The sequence below is a fragment of the Cyprinus carpio genome, chromosome A25 (genome assembly GCF_018340385.1).
Source record: "Cyprinus carpio isolate SPL01 chromosome A25, ASM1834038v1, whole genome shotgun sequence".
NCBI lineage: Eukaryota > Metazoa > Chordata > Actinopteri > Cypriniformes > Cyprinidae > Cyprinus > Cyprinus carpio.
The window spans coordinates 20,663,391-20,682,478 of record NC_056596.1 but is presented as its reverse complement, the minus strand read 5'-3'; the positions used below and the strand labels follow the sequence as shown (position 1 = coordinate 20,682,478).

The 19,088-nt window shown below is 41.6% G+C and overlaps 1 protein-coding gene across 3 annotated transcripts in view; it reads left to right on the top strand.

Annotated features, from left to right (window-relative positions):
• Positions 1-12,834, top strand: part of srpk2 (SRSF protein kinase 2) — a 75,704-nt gene extending 62,870 nt beyond the window's left edge. For 2 of the 3 annotated variants that reach the window (XM_042715859.1, XM_042715857.1), the window contains 14 exons: positions 1,430-1,584; positions 2,106-2,214; positions 2,300-2,387; positions 3,720-3,807; positions 3,878-3,984; positions 4,919-5,084; positions 5,172-5,197; positions 5,543-5,810; positions 6,689-7,471; positions 8,191-8,291; positions 8,384-8,491; positions 8,574-8,643; positions 9,589-9,681; positions 11,190-12,834. In XM_042715859.1, the coding sequence (XP_042571793.1) occupies positions 1,430-1,584; positions 2,106-2,214; positions 2,300-2,387; positions 3,720-3,807; positions 3,878-3,984; positions 4,919-5,084; positions 5,172-5,197; positions 5,543-5,810; positions 6,689-7,471; positions 8,191-8,291; positions 8,384-8,491; positions 8,574-8,643; positions 9,589-9,681; positions 11,190-11,374 (2,347 nt within the window). In that variant the 3' untranslated portion in view covers positions 11,375-12,834. Of the gene's footprint in view, positions 1-1,429; positions 1,585-2,105; positions 2,215-2,299; positions 2,388-3,719; positions 3,808-3,877; positions 3,985-4,918; positions 5,085-5,171; positions 5,198-5,542; positions 5,811-6,688; positions 7,472-8,190; positions 8,292-8,383; positions 8,492-8,573; positions 8,644-9,588; positions 9,682-10,353; positions 10,447-11,189 lie in introns of all 3 variants that reach the window. The other variant, XM_042715858.1, reaches the window with a different exon arrangement.
• Positions 12,835-19,088: the final 6,254 nt, after the last annotated feature.

The window sequence follows — 19,088 nt, the reverse complement described above, 5'->3', positions numbered from 1 at the left end:
ATTAAGAATTTCCAACCAACGAAACTGCCTGAAAGAGGACGTGTGTCTATATCGTCCTAATGCATGGTGAAGAGGTCAGTTTGAGTGGCTAAAGACTCTCCAAGGACCACAGCTGGAGAATTGCAGAAAATAGTTGAGTCAGAAAACCTTAAAAAAAATGGTCAAACAGCACCTAAATCACCACATGTTGTTTGGGAGGGTTTCAAGAAAAATTCTCCCAGCTCATCCAAAAACAAACTAAAGCATATTCAGTTATCTGACACAACTGGAACTTCAAATGGGACTGGCTTCTATGGTCAGATGAAACTAAAAAATTAGCTTTTTAGCTGCAAACACATAACATGGGTTTGGTGAACACAGGGATAAAAGGTACCCCATGTGTACAATGAAATATACTGCTGTATTTTTGATGTTGTGGGCCTATATTTCTGCTGGAGGTCCTGGACATCTTGTTTAGACACATGACATCATGGATTCTATCAAATACCAAGAGATAAAAAATCAAAAAGTGACTGACTCTGTTAGAAATCTTATAATGGGCCATGTTTGGATCTTCCAACTGTACAATAACCCAAAAACAAACCTTGAACACAACACAGAAATGGGTCACTGGTCACAAAACCAAGCTTCTGCTATAGCCATTCCTGTCCTCTGACCTGAACCCTACGGAATATGAGAGGAGTGAACTGAAGAGGAGAAGCTGGGAATCTAAAGGGTCTGGAGTGATTCTGGATGAAGGAATGGTCTCTGATCTCTTGTCAGGTGTTCTCTAACCTCATCAGGCATTATAGGAGAACATTTAGACCTGTTAAACTGGAAAATGGAGGTTTCAAAAAGTATTGAATAAAAGGGTACCGTTAATTGTGGTCAATGTGTATTAGAGAAAAACATTTATTTCATCATGATACTTCCCCACATTTTAAATTCTTATTATCCAATGAAAGGATACATTTGTGTGAATTTTTCAAATAAAAGATCAAAAGGATTAACAGATTAATTTTCACAGCCTCCTTTGATCATATTTACCAAGGGTGCCTATATTTTTGCCCATTTTTGTATATATATATAAAAAAAAATGATAATTGATAATTATATATATATATATATATATATATATATATTATATTTTTTGTTGTTGTAAAAATGAATTCAGTATTTGGTGCGAGTTAGCGTTAGTCTATAATATTTATAATTTGTTGAACTTGTTGAATGTCCCCATTAAGCTGAGTGAACGTTTTTGTGTGTCTGCTTGTATTTTATTCTTGTAAAATGAATCTGATGTCAAGCTGGATTCTAAATTCATGTCTCTAGTTTCTATGGCAACAAGATGAAGGTGTTTTCTGAGACGGTGGCAGACCGCTGTGTGTTTCATAAACTCAGGCCTTCACACACAGTAAATGGAAATGTGTGTGTGTGTGTGTGTTTGTAGGCCTGACACACAGAAGGTTCCATCCACTCCTCCTCCTCCTCCTCCTCCTCCCCCTCCGCCCCCTCCTCCTGAGCCTGTTGCCCCACCGGAGCCAGAGGAGGAGATTCTGGGCTCTGATGATGAAGAGCAGGAGGATCCGGCCGACTACTGCAAAGGTACCGCACCTGTCTGTCTGTTTGTCTGACTGTCAGGAGAGCTTCCAGGTTTCTGTCCATGTTGAGTAAAAGCTGGACTGACACTGAGCTGATTTATGCCTCGTTCTTCTTAGGTGCATGAGTTTTCCGCCTCCAGTCCTTTCTGTCATCACTGAAAGTGAAATGTTAATTCTTGCAGTTTTAGTAGCAGAAACAATTCTCAGTAGTAGTTTGTCGTCTTCTCCTCTTGAGTGGAAATCTAATTATGCCAGAAGTACTCTTGGCTATTTTCACATAAATGACACAAACATACCATAGTAAAATATACAAGAAAAAAAAAAAAACAGGTGAAAGAAACGTGTAAAATGTGAAATGTGTAATCAAACTCAACCAATGGAAACAAATGTTAAAACAGACTAATAAACGTGAGTGCTGGTCTGAGGACAACAGCCGTACAGTTGAGCTGAAGGAAACATTAGCCGGATTCTCCTGTTTCTACAAGTACCATCAGTCGACTGTATCGTGTTTCTCTCATGCTGCAGGAGGTTACCATCCCGTGAAGATCGGCGACCTGTTTAACGGCAGATACCATGTCATCCGCAAGCTGGGCTGGGGTCACTTCTCCACCGTCTGGCTGTGCTGGGATATTCAGTGAGTGACCGCGTCACCAGTGCAGTCAGTCTGTGTGTGTTACTCAGTGCGAGTATAACCTGTGTGTTTGTGTGTGTGTCAACAGAGCGAAGCGTTTTGTTGCGATGAAGGTCGTAAAGAGTGCACAGCACTACACAGAAACGGCACTGGATGAAATTAAATTACTCAGATGTGTGAGTATCTCCCACACACATTGTTCATTGGGGGTTCTTGATAAAAATATTTGTGATTTCACTTAATTGTCCACCATGTCTCTGACACAGAGAATTGCAGACTATTTCCACTCTCGTGCCTTTAATGCCGGTTCACAGTCACTGCCACACAAGCACAGCTGAGGTCTTTATATACTGGCAGCGTCTGAAAGCTCACTGTTTCTTTGCTACGCTATCAGACAGCGACTTTGCAAGCAGCATGAAAGTGGCTCACGAAACTGATTTCAGACAGGCTTTTGAGGAAGCAACTTTTGAGGATTTAACAACACAGAGAGCTTTGGTGATAACTGGGCCAATATTTTAATGACTACAATACTAATTTCTCACTAAAAAATAAAATGAAAAGTGGAAACATTTGGTCAAAATCATACATTTACATACAAAGTGACCTCCAAGTCAAACTTTCAGATGCCATTTTTTAGCTCAGCTGTCATGAAATCGAATGCACAAGGATTGTGGGAAATCACAGGCAGTGAAAGACACATCAATGCTGCCTTCAAAACAATGAAGGAGTCTCAGTAGACTGGATGTGATGCAATCACTGGATTTAGACAGGTGTTGTTGCCTTCCTATTTGCAAATCACATTTTAATCATGATCCTGATTATTGAGTCTGTTGATTAATTAAACTTTTCCATCTGCAATATTTTCCTACTGGTTTTTTATTCTAAATTTTATGTTTTATTTTTTTCTTTTGACATTTGCATTGGTAAAAAGCCTCCACGAGTGTGGATGCTTGTAGTTGCCAAATATCAAGAGATTGAATCGCCCAATCAGAGCTTTTCTTTTTATTAGTCATTATTAGCCCAGTGTTTTAGTTAATCTCCCCAATCTGGCAACCATGTTTGCTTTTGTGGTGGCAGAATAGATGCACATAGATGGCCTCTGTGTCACAAATGAAGTATTTTTTTTTTTTTTTTTTTTTTTTTGTCTTTAGGAAAGCATTAACATAATTTTGGAAATTGAAGTTAATATTAGGAATTTCACAGGTTTAGCTTTTGAGACAATCTTTTACCAGACTTCTTAATGTAGAGACTGTTTATTTATATGATGAGCTAAATCGTAATGATAATAAATAAAAAGTAATAAATCAGGAAACTGGATGAGGTAAATTAAACTATGCATATGAGTAGAAGTTGTCTTGATCCGTGCTTGATCTGTGGAAGTGCAATAATTCTGACTAAATGAAAAAGTCGTCAAATATAATCGTGATTATACATGTTAAGCAAGATAGTGATTCTCAGCTTTCAGATGCAGCTGTACACACACCTGTCTCTCTCTGTCTGTCTCTCAGGTGCGTGAGACTGATCCTGATGATCCTTATAAGGACATGGTTGTTCAACTCATAGACGACTTCAAGATCTCGGGGGTGAACGGGATTCGTATCCTCACAGTGTGTGTGTGTGTGTGTGTGTGTGTGAGTCAGTGGTTTTCTTTAACTCAAGTTCTCAGACGTGTGCATGGTGTTTGAAGTTCTTGGTCATCATTTGCTCAAGTGGATCATCAAGTCAAACTATCAGGGTTTGCCGTTACCCTGCGTCAAGAGCATCATTAGACAGGTAATCACACACACTTCCCGAATCCTAACTGTGCCATGCACATAAACACAGGTCTCCAGCATCCAGTGGAAGTGAAGCACTTCATGAAACGACAGCATCGGCATGTATTTTGATGTTTTTATATTCAGCTGCCTGGAGATGGTTTAAGTTAATGAGATTCACTGTGGGCGGAGCTACAAGAAACGTGTCACAAGTGACTGACATAATGTCCTGTTGACTGCGTCCCACTTCAGAGGCTGCATCCTGCGAAGGTCACAGAGGTCGATCTGATCGTCCTTAAATGGGACGCTCTAGCCTACAGAGGACTGCTCTTGTTGCCAGCAGCTGTGACAGATGCGGCTGATGAGCAGCAGGAACGTTTGTATTGGTTTTAAAAGTGATATTCAACTGTCTAAAAACAAATTAGTCAAGTCAAGTCACCTTTATTTCTGTTGCACTTTATACAGTCCAGGCTGTTTCAAAGCAGCTCTACAGTGATAAACAAGAAATGAGTGATTCAGTGATGAATCATCCAGCTCAGTTCAGTTCTGCTCAGTTCTACTTGTGTCAACATTTAAGCTGCTTTAAAGTTTTTTTTTTTTTTTTTGTAACGTTAGATATCTGAATATGTTGAAACACAATACTTGTATTTAAGTGTAAAAAAAAAATTCCTGCTGGACTTCTGGACTGCGAAACATCCATCTGTTCTGAAAAGGAAGGATGCATTACGAGGCCATGTTTCAAGCAGTCTTCGGTTCTCAAATGCAGCCTCTGAATTGGGACACAGTGACACTCAGACAGTGACTCTGGTTAGTTGATGACGGTTCTCCTAACCACAGAATACATTGTTTGGTATTTTCAACATGAAATCAACATTTTATTTTCTTGATGAAGCGGTGGTTCAGTACGGACTAGATTCACCTGAGGAACGCTTGTGTTTGTTGTTTGGCTGCAGGTTCTGCAGGGCCTCGATTACCTTCACAGTAAGTGTAAGATCATCCACACGGACATCAAACCGGAGAACATCCTCATGTGTGTGGACGAGGCTTTCGTGCGCAGGATGGCGGTCGAGGCCACCGAGTGGCAGAAAGCCGGAGCGCCGCCACCATCTGGATCCGCTAGTATTTCATCTCTGCTTTCTGTCATTTTGATTCATGAATGATGAATGCAATTGGTGACGTTCTGACTGTTTCTCTGTTTGTTCGCAGTCAGCACGGCTCCTCAACTCAAACAGGTCAGTGAAGGAAACCGAAATTCTCACACAGCTGTTTTACTGAAGAAAGAGGACAAATGACCGCCATCTTTAACACATAAAACTGTTGTTTGCTGTATAGTTGTACATATCACATACAAGAATATACAATTCTGATCTGTAGATATTTGTGATGCGCATTGGTTGAACTGTAAGATGTGATCCGCAGTATTATTTAGAGTGACCAGCAGCATTTAGGAACTGGATAGTGACTCCTCCGGCCGAGCAAACGATGAGAATTCATCTGCTGAAGCGCGAGAGACAGAGTGCATAAAGCCTCCAGCGTGTTTGTCTGAGTTGCCTCCTGTGGTTTGATGCCTCCTGCAGGTGGGGAAGATCTCCAAAAATAAAAAGAAGAAGCTGAAGAAGAAGCAGAAGCGGCAGGCGGAGCTGCTGGAGAGACGCATGCTGGAGATCGAAGCCCTGGAGCGAGAGGCGGAGAAGCAGAGAGCCGGCGGAGGGTTAGACGCCACACACGGTCCCATCCTGGCTCTTGTGGACAGCGAGGATGATGAAGAGGATGATGAGGATGCCGATGAGGACGAGGAAGCCGAGGGAGAGAAGGAGCGGCCTGTCAGACTCACCAACCACACATGTGTGTTTAATCCAGATGCCATCTTTTGTAGAAAAAAAGAGTTGTAGATGATAGTAATGGATGGCATCGTTAACATTCTGATGTCTTTAATATAGTTATCTGTTGGTTTAAGGATGTAAACAAATACTGGTTCCCTAGACCAAACATCTCCATTTAATCTGGGAAACGTCTCATTTCTCCTGTGTGTGATCATCTTCAGTCCCTTGTTTAAATGTTTGATCATTTGTTCCTAAAGCAGGATCATAAATGCAGCGCTGTCTCCAGTGTTCAGCATTTGAAGTAACACTTTCTGTTCACATTGTTGGCCAAGGATTTCTCCTTTTTTCCTGCAAAAAAGACATTTTATACAGCCAAACGTGCAGTGTGATGGATAATAGTGTGACTGAAGATCGCTCAGTTACATTATAGCACTAGGTTCTAATGGATAAACTGCTGGAGATGATCATATGATCAGATTCTCTGGTCAGGACTCCAGCTGCTGCATTTTGAACCAGTTGAAGATGGTCTGATTTTCTATGATTGCATTAGACTCCAGTGAGTCTTTTGTTGATGAATCAGATCACTCTTGCAACTCTTCCGAGAGGTTTGTCTCCTCTTATAAGCAAAAGCATCATGTTCCATTAGTTTGTTCAGAAAATTTCTTCATTTTGCTGTAAATTCGTTCTTTATTTAACTTTATCTTTATTTTGTAAGACGGCTTGTTGTAATGGTGTTTTCAGAAGGTCCCAGAAACTCTCTGAACCGACAGAACATTAACTTTCTTTGTATTTTTGTTTGTCATCTTTGCAATGATGAAGACAACATAAAGTTTGTTTTTGTTTGTTTTTAGTTGATGGCTGTCTAAAATGTTTCCTCATAGAAATGTCTCTGTCTCTCAGGTGCGGAGCCGGATCAGGATCAGCAGGAAATAGAGGAGAACGAGGAAGGTTCTGACGTCCTTCCCGCCACCAACTATCCCACTGAAGAAGAGTCACATACGTGTGCACACTCTCCAACTGAGCAACAGAACACTGCTGAGAACGAGTGTGAAAACTCAAAAGAACAAGAAGAGCAGGATGGAAATGAGGATGTGAGAGAGGAAGAGGACGATAAAGAGGAGGAAGAGGAGACAGAAGCCACACCCTCACAGAGCACAGAGGAAGAGTCAAAGACACAAGAGTGTCCAAACAAGGAAGAAATAGATCCACCGAAAGTGACAATAGAGAGACAAGAAGATGAGGAGGAGGAGGAGGAGGAGGAGGAGGATGAATACGAAGATGAAGAATATGATGAGGAGGAGGAGGAGGAGGCAGATAATGAAGGCCAGGATCATTCCAGGAAGGACCACAATGATGCCTCTAAGACGAATGGTCACGTGATCATGTGTGTGCAGGAGCATCTGTCACCCAGCGTGCCGCTATCCTCGCCTCTCCTCTGCCCTCTGGTGGAGTCGGAGATCAGCACGACCGACCGCGATGCTTCCGACGCCTCGTACGAGCTCTACAATGGAGAAACCGGACTGACGAACGGAGCGCGGCACCGTGGCACCACACCACGCTTCCCTGAGCTTCCTCTGGATCCCGAACCGGCCGACTGCGAGCACGACGAGGCCCAGGCGCTCAGTGGCAACACGGACCGCAGCCGAACGGTGTCATCGTCCAGCACCGGAGACACGCCAAAAGGTCAAACTTGCGCATGCAATTCACACATGACTACTGTTTACTGTGAGCAGGTTAATAAGCTCTCTGTCTGTCTCTGTGTTCATCTGTCTGTCTCTCCGTCTGTGTCTCCATTTGTCTCAATGTCCGTCTGTCTGTCTCTCTCTCTGTCCTTCTTTCTGTCCATTCGTCTGTCTCTCCATCTGTTTATCTGTCCATCTGACTCTCCGTTTGTCTCTCTGTCTAACTTTCCTTCCTCCCCTCCCACCTTCCTCTATCTCTGTTTGTCTCTCTGTCTGTCCTTCTCTCTCTGTCTCTATGTCTGTCTATGTCATCTGTCCATCTGACTCTCCGTTTGTCTCTCTGTCTAACTGTCTGTCTGTCTCTCCGTCTGTCCTCTCTCTGTCCATTTGTCTGTCTCTCTGTCCACCTGTCTCTATTTCTGTTTGTCTCTCTCTGTCTGTCCTTCTCTCTCTGTCTCTATGTCTGTCTCTCCATCTGTTTGTCTGTCTGTCTCCCTGTCTGTCTCTCTGTTTGTCTCTCTGTCTGTCCTTCTCTCTCCCTGTCCATCCATCTATCTCTATGTTTGTCTCTCCATCTGTTTGTCCATCTGTATCTCGTTTGTCTCTGTCCATTTGTCTGTCTCTCTGTCTGTCTTTCTGTCTGTCTCTGCCTGTTTGTCTATCTCTCTGTCCATCTTTCTGTCCGTCTGTTTCTCTGTCTGTTTGTCTGTCTCTCTGCAGTGAGGGTCAGAGCGGCTGATCTGCTGGTGAATCCTCTGGATCCGAGGAACGCAGACATACTGAGAGTCAAAATAGCTGATCTGGGCAATGCATGCTGGGTGGTAAGACATCCTACAAAACACTTCGACTGGCCATATGATTGTAAATACCTGTGTAATGTTGGACGTGAGCTGTGTAATCAATGCACTTCCAGCACAAACACTTTACGGAGGACATCCAGACGAGGCAGTACCGCTCCATCGAGGTGCTGATCGGAGCGGGATACAGCACTCCCGCTGATATATGGAGCACGGCCTGCATGGTGAGCATCCGACAGACCGACATGCGTCTGCCGCACCTGCCTTTGTCTCCGTGATTAAGTTTGATCTGTCTGTCGTCCACAGGCATTTGAGTTGGCCACTGGTGACTATCTGTTTGAGCCGCACTCTGGTGAAGACTACTCTCGTGATGAAGGTACCTCTCAGCCTGTCCGCTTTTACTCTTCCTGTCGGATGCTCAGAATGGCATAGTGATCATAACTGCACACTTTAAAGCCACTGTCTTCCACACGTTTGCCATGACTCTTCTTTTCTATAAACAAACAGCTTTGTTGTGACTAGGCTTAGGTTTAGTCAGACAATATCACGATTGATTTTACATCACTACACATTCACTGCTCTGGAATCCATGAATGAGACTGACTGATGTGAGACTGGATTCAGTGGCATCAGAGGCTTACGAGACGCATGTGACTCACCGTGACGCTCCTTTAACAAGAGGATCTCTGATTCTGTGACCAGTGTGATTTTTAACAATATCTTGACTCATTTTATTTTTTTTAAATTAGATTAAAATGGCAAATATTTACTGGACAGTCCGTCAGTCGTTACCTTAAATAGCAAGCCTGATGTGAAGGAAATACCAGCTGACTGGACATGATCCCACTAATCACACAACTGCTTAATGAATATATAATGAATAACGAATTAACGAATAAATGGACATGAGATATTGATGTAAGTGTGAATGTTCTTATATTATGTGGAGGAAGAGAAAGAGACAACAATCAGAATCAAGTATTACACAGGGCGGGTGAGCCACTGTTACTTCATCATTTCTGAGCTAATATGCTGACGTCATGATTAAAACCAACACGTGTGCAGCACGCTGATATGCCATTCTGAACACATCCGCTTCTGTCATTCGCTCTGATCCCCGTTAATCTTGATTCTGTCCTTTGCTGTCACTCGAGATGAAGATGAAAGCTCTGCATAACTGTTAGCATTCAGATGTCTGAATGTGTTTAGTGTTTTTTTAGCCGATACTAAACTTCCGCTTTCTCCCTTCTGATCCCTTCCTCCGTATTTTTCCCATCACGCTTCCCTCTTCCCCTCCTCTTCCTCTTCCTCTCTCCCGTAGATCATATAGCTCACATCATAGAGCTTCTTGGCTGCATTCCTCGACACTTTGCTCTTTCTGGAAAATATTCCCGGGAATTCTTCAACCGGAGAGGTAGTGTTAGAGACAGAGGGAGGACGGACGCGAGTGCTGCCGCACACACACACACACACACTCACTCAGACTGCAGCTTTATGGCTTGATGTTAGAGGGGTCATGAAATGCATGTACACTTCTTTACATTATGTTTTGGAGGTCAGTTGGCACAGTTTTTTTCTCCAATTTTCAGTATAGTTGAAAATTGTATTATTTTTCATCCTCATTTTCTCTCCATTTCATTGGGCATCATCACTGTCAGAAACATCAGCAGTCGTCAAAAGACTGGGCGCTGCTGTAGCTTTTAATACAAGATATTGAGAAAAACTGGCAACATAATTAAGAAAAGAGACAAACAAACAAAAATATTCTTGTTCATTTTCATAAGGTTAAAAATAAACTTCAGTCACACGTTTCCAATAGTTGAATCTGTTAGAAGGATAAGCTGAGTTTTTAGAGGTGCGGTTTGCATTGGCATGAAAACAATGTTTTTATTGTAGAATAACACTTTATGTGCAAATATCAAGGGAATTTAGATTTTCCATTTCATGACCCCTTTAATGACGGTCGGTCCTGCAGGTGTCTGATCTGAATCGGGCTGGTTTCAGACCTGTGTGTGTGTGAGCGTCCGTCCTCCTGCACCACTGCATGAATAATTTGTGTTGTGTTGTGTGTGTGTTCGGGGGTCAGACCACATCGCTCTGATTATGGAGTTACTGGGAAAAATCCCCCGCAAGATCATCGCAGCCGGAAAATACAGCCGTGAGTTCTTCTCAAAGAAAGGTAATGCTGACAGTCTGACTTCCGGCTCTGCCGTTCAGGAGTGTTTCATCCACTCCACTGAGCTTGTAATTCACTTTATCAATGGTTCTGCTCCAAGATCTGTTTTTCTTCCGCTCTGTCGTCAGATACAATATGAAATTCCAACACCGGGATTGGCCAATGCAGATCACTCAAATATATAGCTCAAGAGCCATTTTTACCACGAGTATCGGCCCAAAATCTGTCACAATCACTGACATGAATAAACCACAGAAACACGACTGATATCATTCAGTCACAATGCCATGTGATTCATTCTCCCTCTTTAGTTAGTTCAGTAACATGAATACCTAATGAGCATCTGTGAGAATCTCCCGCAATTATTGGAGAGTAAACAGTAATCGCTGCTATCAACAGCGCTGAAAATAATCACAGCAGCAGCTAGCTAACCGGTTATGGTTTTCAAAGTCAAAGACGCTGGACCTCCCTCAGACACAACGTTCAGGCATTGATTCTGGCATGAATAGTGTGGGTAGGTCTTGCAATAGTAATGTGGGTGGATCTTGTATTAATAAGTCGGCAGATCTTGCATGAATAGTGTGGGCGGATCTTGCATTAATATGTGGGTGGATCTTGTATTAATAGTGTGGCCCTGTCTTACAGTAATAGTGTGGTCTTGCCAATCTTAATAGAGTAAGACTAAGGTCTTGCATCAGTGTTCGTCCCTGCTGCAGCAGCTGCTGATCTGGTGCGTCTTTCTGCAGGTGAGCTGAGGCACATCACCAAACTCAAGCCCTGGTCTCTGTTTGACGTGCTGGTGGAGAAATACGGCTGGTCGGCTGAGGACGCCGGTCACTTCACGCACTTCCTGCTGCCCATGCTGGAGATGGTGCCGGAGAAACGGGCCTCCGCTTCAGAATGCCTCAACCACCCCTGGCTGAACTCGTAGCACTTTCATCCCTCAGACTCATCGACGCCCCCCGGTGGCCCCGTCCTGAACTGCAGCCCACAGGAAGAACCAGAGAGAGGAGGCTGTCAGAGGGGCGAGGGTGGGCTTCAGCGCACACACACACACACACACACACACACACACACGGGAGAAACGAGACATCTTCATCTCTCATCTGAGAGACGAAGCTTCATTCACCGTCTTCCTCAACAGAACTGACACATTTTACAGGCTGAAAACAGAACGTGAGATCATTTCGCATTATGCCTTCAGCCAAACTCTCGTGAACGCCCTAAAAAAACATATATAAGCTCACACAGAGATTAATATATTATGTGAGCGATCAGTCTGTGATATACTGATTTGTCTCAATGACTGCGAATCTCACTGACGCAGCTGTGAATATGTGTGTGTGTGTGTGTGTGTGTGTGAACAGCACTAACTGCTAGTTGATGTTTCTGTCAAGAAGCCCACCTGAGTCCCTGGAGCCCTGCCTCTTTTGCCCCACCATGCAATCAGGTTCTGAGCTGTTTACAAACCTCTCTCTCTCTCTCACACACACACACACACACACACTGCCCTGGGAAATATGAATCCAGAAGACAAAGAGACACTTTGGTTTGTGGAGAGCAAACAGATGGACGTTAGCGCCAATGACTGTTCCCCGTCTGGTTTAATGTTTTTATTTAAAGCTTCGATTCTTGATTCCGACAACAACATTCCTGATTCTCCAGCGGTGCGACGCGCTCGCTTACGCCTTCTCTGCACTTTCTCCGGCAGGACGGGCATCTCGCTCCGGGGCTTTAGTTTAATGAGGCTGCACTTGTGTTTGTACTTTTTGTTCAGGGAAACTTACCGATGTACAGAGATCCAGCAAACTGTCCAAAAACTCACAACTGCTTGAGCGCAAGATAAATACACACTGCTGTTAGGAGACGGTTGTCATGGAGACGTGCACGTGGATGGTCGTCATGGAGATGTGCTGCAGCCGTTTCTATGGCCTCACGCTGCTCGAAATACATCATCATCATCATCATCATCATCATCACAGTTAGTCCAGTTGCCTATTTTCGCAATAAGAGTAGATGGTGAAATATTTTTAAAAATATTTAAATTCATTTAAAAAGTAAAGCAGTTCTCTGATGTTGTGACAGTGACAGAGTTTAGTCGTAATAAGGTGATTGTGTTTCGTCTATTTTCAGATATTTTATTTCCTTTGTTTTGTTTTTTATTTGGTTGTCACTTCCTTCGTGGCATTGACTCGTGCTGCTCTGTGAGGACTCATGTGACAGTCATGAATTTTATTGAACATTTTTGCAATAATAGTGATTATGATGGTGAATTTTTGCACCGGAAGCTCCTGTTGTGTCTCACGCAGCCACGCTGACTGTTCTTCCCAACGTCGACAATTGTGTCCTTGTTTTTCATCAACAGATTTAATAAAATTGTAAATTAATGGATTGCATTGCCTAAACATTTCCACCCTTCTTGTTCTGGTCTTGCTTGTGAGTTTCATTTATTATGAGCAGTGTTCCAGCTCTCTGTCAGTTAGTCAGTCAGTACAAAGACTATAGAATACCCAAGACGTGTCGCTCGTATAGTTTTAACTGGAAACATTCAGTGCTCAGTATGGCTGCTCTATCGAACGAAGCCCCGCCTTCTGAGTAAAAGAGCCAATGGCTAATCAGTAAAGTCAGCCTGCAGCTGCCGTTAGAAGTCCTGGTTGCTATAGAAACAGTCAGCATTCTGAGACGTGCGCTCAGGACTTCACAAGCGCACTGGATGGTCTAGCCTGAAAAAACATGCTTTTAAAACCGCTATTTGAGCAAAAGAAACAACATTTGTGAGACAGTTGTTGTCAGATTTCATTGGTGATTTCAAATATGAAATGTATTTGTAATCTGTTTTGGAGAACTTAATGTTTCCCCATTCAAAGAGACAAGAGCAGCACTTTGAGATGAACCCCACAATCAGGCTCTCAAGGAGCTGCTGGAGCTGACAGGAGACCTGCTAAGAGATTTCAGAGTAGCGCTGACAGACATGACTCTCTTTAAATGCTTTAGTGTTTTTTTTTTTATATAATTTTTTTTATTTATTTTTTTATTAATATTATTCTCAATAATTTGACAGATGAAAGCTTTTTTGTTGTTACCTCATCAATACATACTATATACAGCTTTCAATGTGTGCCAACAGCAGGAAAGTACACTGGTGAGGAAAACAGTTTGATTGTTATATATTTCTCTGTGCTCTGCTTTCAAATGATGTCAAGATTATACGACTGGTGAGTTTGAATAACTGCTATATTACAGGTTCTTTCATAACTCTCTCAAATGAGCTTCAGGCAGATGTAGGATGTGAACACAAAATGAATGAAGCCGACAGTTTTTCCACTTCTTTTATTAGCTAAATTATTTATATCAACACACCTTTTAACAATATTTAGCCAGGTCAGCTTTATTTCTATAGCACTTTATAGAGTAGAGGTATAAACAGGAAAATAATAGATTCAATAATGCAAACTTCATCAAATATGAGGCTGTAAAGCAGCTCTACAGAAGACAAAAACCACTGCAGTTATTCAGCTCAGTCAGTTTGGTGTTTAGTATTAAGTAGGTTGAAATAATTGCACAAAAACACACAGCACCTCCAGCTGCAGAGCCACAGAAAATAAGCTTCACACAGAAGAAATATTAAAGATGGCTATTGTAATGGTCAGTCATAGGTTTATCGGACTCAAGTGAAAGCCGTCCATCAGCCTCAGGCTCCTTCAAAAGAGTGCAGGGACCCGAAAAAAGAAAGTAAGTTACTAATTATAATGCTTTCATTTCCACCACAAACAGTGATTCAAAAATGAATTCTATAGAGAAAGCCAGCAAAGAACATTACATTGTCAGATTATCACTGATGTTGGATGACGAGCCATGAGACAAGAGATCAGTTTACAGGTGTATCTTTTACTTGAGATGCAGGAGTTCAGACAACCTACTACAACTTCTCTGCGATAACACACTCTCACACATGCATTAAGGCGAGCTTCGGGAACTGGGATTTTAAACCAACAGAACACTTATGTTCTACAACTGACTTCAGTCTAGCGCGAATTTAAGCACTATCAACAAAACAGAACCCTCCTGTTATAAACGCTGAAGCTGTCTATGCACTGTTTGATGGATGAATCTCTTGTATCGCACGCACATTTGCACTTTGTTGTTTCTGAAGAGAGAATCCAGTCAGCGAGCTCATGCACTAAACAGAACTTCAGCGTTTCAGCGATGACTAATCAGAACGCTTTTCATAAACTCAACGGAATCGTGTGGGATTGGTTATACTGCGCCGCACTGTAAAACGCATAAACGAGTCTGACGCAGCATTTGCAGATATAAAGCTGCTTTTCCACTGTCTCTGGCGAACCAATCATATGCGTATGCAGAAAATTCGGATCCAATTTGAGCTTCAGATGTGTTAAAATATTTGAACTTCTGTGGCTAGACTGTATGTGATCTGCATCTAACCGGATGTGATGTATTCTATTACAAACTATTTACTATACAAACGAGTGTAAGGTTAGAATTACTAATATTTTGTTCACGTTAACATTATTCTTTAAACGCTTTCTGTAAAATGGTGCTTTAGAATAATTATAGCAGAAATAATTATTTTATAATTATTAAATCATTATTTACATTGATTAGCCCCATAAAACCTACTGTTTTTATTTTGGGGGTCATTTGATTTGTGATGATGCATTCATACATTAATTATATTCATTAAAATGATTCATTTTACCATGGTGAATATGCAGAGGTAACGGCTGCTGCATGGCCAGTTTGAAAGTTCTGTGCCACTGCCACTAGAGGGAGAAATGCGACAGTCCTGTCCGAATATCGTATGCGGTGGAAAAGCGACCCAATACATCAGTGAACCGTCAGACTATGCAGAGTTACTTCCTGGTTTTAGATAAGCCAGCTCAGTCATTTCTGGTCAACTGTCAAGTCAAATCAAGTCAAGTCACCTGTATTTGTATAGAGCTTTATACAGTACTGGTTGTGTCAAAGCAGTTTTACAGTGTTAAACAGGAAAATAGTTTGTCAGTAATGCAAGAAGACAATAACAGTCATTTTTCACCTAAGTCAGTTCATTGATAATCCAGTGATGTCATCATCCAGTTCAGCTCTCCTCCAATAGTGTGTGCAATCAGTCAAGTGTCCCCAACTAAGCAAGCCAGAGGAGACAGCAGCAAGGAACCAAAACTCCATCGGTGACAGAAATGGATAAAAAACCTTGGGAGAAACCAGGCTAAGTCAGTGGCCAGTTCTCCTCTGGCCAGACGAAACCAGCATGGCATGGTTTAATATTAGCATAGATGCCATTCTTCTTATGGTGTGGCAAGTAAGTGTTGAACGACTTCTGATTTTTTAAAGTCGACTTTTATGTGATGAAAGTCGATTCAACTACAGTAGTCACTGGTGACGTCATTAATGAACATAAGCCTGTAGCTGTAAAAAACACCTTGTGCACAGCTATGGTATATGACACAGCACTGCCCATGTGGCTATTGCTCCTATAACAGCTCATTTTTATCAGTTATTTTGTCTTTGGGTTGTTATATTTCTCACAGATTTGTGCTCGTTCTAAAACAGATACAGATAAAGTAGCACAGTAAAGATTACATTTATATGAATGCATTAGTGAGAGCGATTGCGTGTGTGAATTCTACATGGCAGCGTCTCTCTAGTAGTAGCCCTTATGAAAAATAACCATGGTTTTATTATAGTAAAACTGTAGTAACCCATGGTTTTTTGGCGTGTTGACTACCATTTGTATAACCACAGATTTACTACATGCCATGGTTAAACTATGGTTAATATAGCAAAACCATGGTTAATTTGTGGTTACCATGGTTTAACTATAGTAACCATAGAAATCACATAACAATACAATTAAAACCATAGTTAATTTGAAGCTGTGGGATTTAGTTATTAAGAAAAAAATTATATAACTTTTCAGTTTCTAACCATATTGTATTGAGAAATCACAGAACAATACATTGTTCCGCTGAATGATATTTTTTTTTATTGTTGACAATACATTTCCGCGCTGAATGATTCTGTGCGTGCGATCTGCGCGCGATGTACGAGCTACTGTCTGTGTGTGCGTAACAGTGCAGCAGCATATTAGATTAGAACAGCGATGAACTTACTGGTACAATAAGCGGTTTAAAACGTGCATTCTCCCTTTCAATTTCAAGCATCCAGTAATATGATAATAATAATAATAATAATAATAATAATACATTTTATTTGTAATGCGCCTTTCTTAAACCCAAAGTGCTACAGTAATAAAGTAATAAATAAAATAAAACAAAAACACCAAAAGCAATACAACAATTCATTAGAGAAAGACAGTCTTAAATAAATGTGTCTTAATCAACTTTTTAAAAAGACCCAACGTTGGTGCATTTCTGACGGGCAGAGGAAGGACATTCCATAGCTTAGGGGCTTTGTATGAAAAGGCTCTTTCCCCATGGTCTTTAGCTTACATGATGGCTGGTGAAGTGAAAGAGAGTTAGTAGAGTGAAGAGAGCGTGATGGAGTATAAGGACTGATGAGATCACAAAGATACTCAGGTGCAGTCCCATGAAGTGCCTTGTATGTTAAAATAAGAATTTTAAAATCAATTCTCGCATTTACGGGAAGCCAGTGTAATTGTGAAAAGAACCGGTGTAATGTGTTCACGAGTAGAAGTACAAGTGAGCACACGAGCAGCAGAATTTTGTATATACTGAAGCTTGCTCAACGATTTAGCTGGAAGGCCAGAGAACAAGGCATTACAGTAATCTAACCTAGTTGTTATGAAGGCATGTATAAGCCTTTCTGTGTCTGTAAAAGAGAGAAAAGGTCTAAGTCAAGCTATGTTTCTCAGGTGGAAAAATGCAGTTTTAGAGCTGTGTTTTATGTGTGCTTCAAATGATAATTGTGGATCAAAAATGACACCAAGATTTCGCACCTGTGAAGTGGGGATTACTGTACAGGAATCAACAATCAAACTGATCTGCTCGGCCTTACGAGTAGCCGCCACTGTACCAATCTGCATCAGTTCAGTTTTGGAGCCATTCAGCTTCAGGAAGTTGTTATGCATCCAGATACTGATCTCTGCTAAACAACCACGCAAAGCTATTAATGAGCAATGGACATCAGGACTAGTGGTGATGTAAATCTGCATATCATCCGCATAGCAGTGATACCCAAAACCATGTTTCCTAATGATCTGCCCAAGTGGAAGCATATAAGTGTTAAATAATATTGGACCCAATACTGAACCCTGAGGAACTCCCTGTCGAACAGGCACGGTATCTGAATTGTAGTTACCCAAGCCAACGAACTGGGCACGATTCGTTAAATAAGACCGAAACCAATTGAGGACAACTCCAGAAAGACCCAACCAATTTTCCAGCCTGTCAAGCAGAAGAGAGTGACATATAGTGTCAAAAGCAGCACTGAGGTCTAACAAGACCAAAATACTGCATGCACCGGAATCCGCCGCGATAAGAAGATCATTTACGACCCTAATTAAAGCGGTTTCAGTACTATGCCCTATTCTGAACCCAGATTGAAAAGATTCTAAGAGACTGTTCAGAGCTAGGTGATTATTTTACTGAACAGCCACAACACGCTCAAGAACTTTAGCCAAGAATGGGAGGTTAGAAATCGGCCTGTAATTGATAAATCAGAAACATCACAACCAGTCTTCTTAGGGAATGGTGTAATGACAGCTATTTTTAGTTCTGGAGGAACAATTTCAAAAGTCAATGACAAGTTCACAATTGAAGTCATAAAAGGGCAGATTGATGCAAGGCAGTTCATAATGACCGAGCAGGGAACCGGATCTAAAATACTGGTTGTAGAGTTCATGGACTTCACTGTACTTATAATAAAATCATCTCCGACCATTTCAAAGTTTGAAAAGGTAGTAGTTGGGAAGTTTGAAGGCTGGATATTAACTAGCTCAAGAGGAGCAATGGTATTTAAAGTGCTATATATACCCTCAACCTTACCGGTGAAATAATAAAGAAACTTATTACACTGGTCAACAGAAGAATGAACAACGGCCTTAATTGGTTTGAGAAGATTGTCAACAGTCTTAAACAGCGATTTAGAATTTGTTGCAGCGTTACCAATGATGCTTGAATAGTAGCTCTTACGTGCAGTATTCAAAGCAGAATGGTAAGCAGACTGTTGTTCAGTGTAAAGAAACCTGTGCACCGTCAGGCCAGATTTTTTGTACTGCCATTCTAATTGTCTTCCGGCGGCTTTCATTAAACGTAAATCCGGGGTAAACCATGGACAGGGTTTCCTAAAAGTAACAAGCCGTTCTCGCACATGTGCGAACTTATCCAAAAGTGAGGAAAGCATGGAATTATAGTGCTCCACGGAGTTAGTAGTGGGAAGCCCAGAGACAAAAGTCGAAAAAAGAGTGAAGTCCATGTGCTTGATGTTACGAAATTTGATGCGCTCAGAAATGGATCGTGAAGACATAACATTTATGTCAAAAGTAATAAGTCTATGGTCACTTATACTCATGTCGATACTATCCAGAGATTGGATACCAACACCAGCAGAACATACCACATCCAATATAAGGCCCAGCCTATGGGTCGGAAAAGTAACATGCTGTTTAAAGTCAAAACCATCCAAAATGTCCAAAAAGGTAG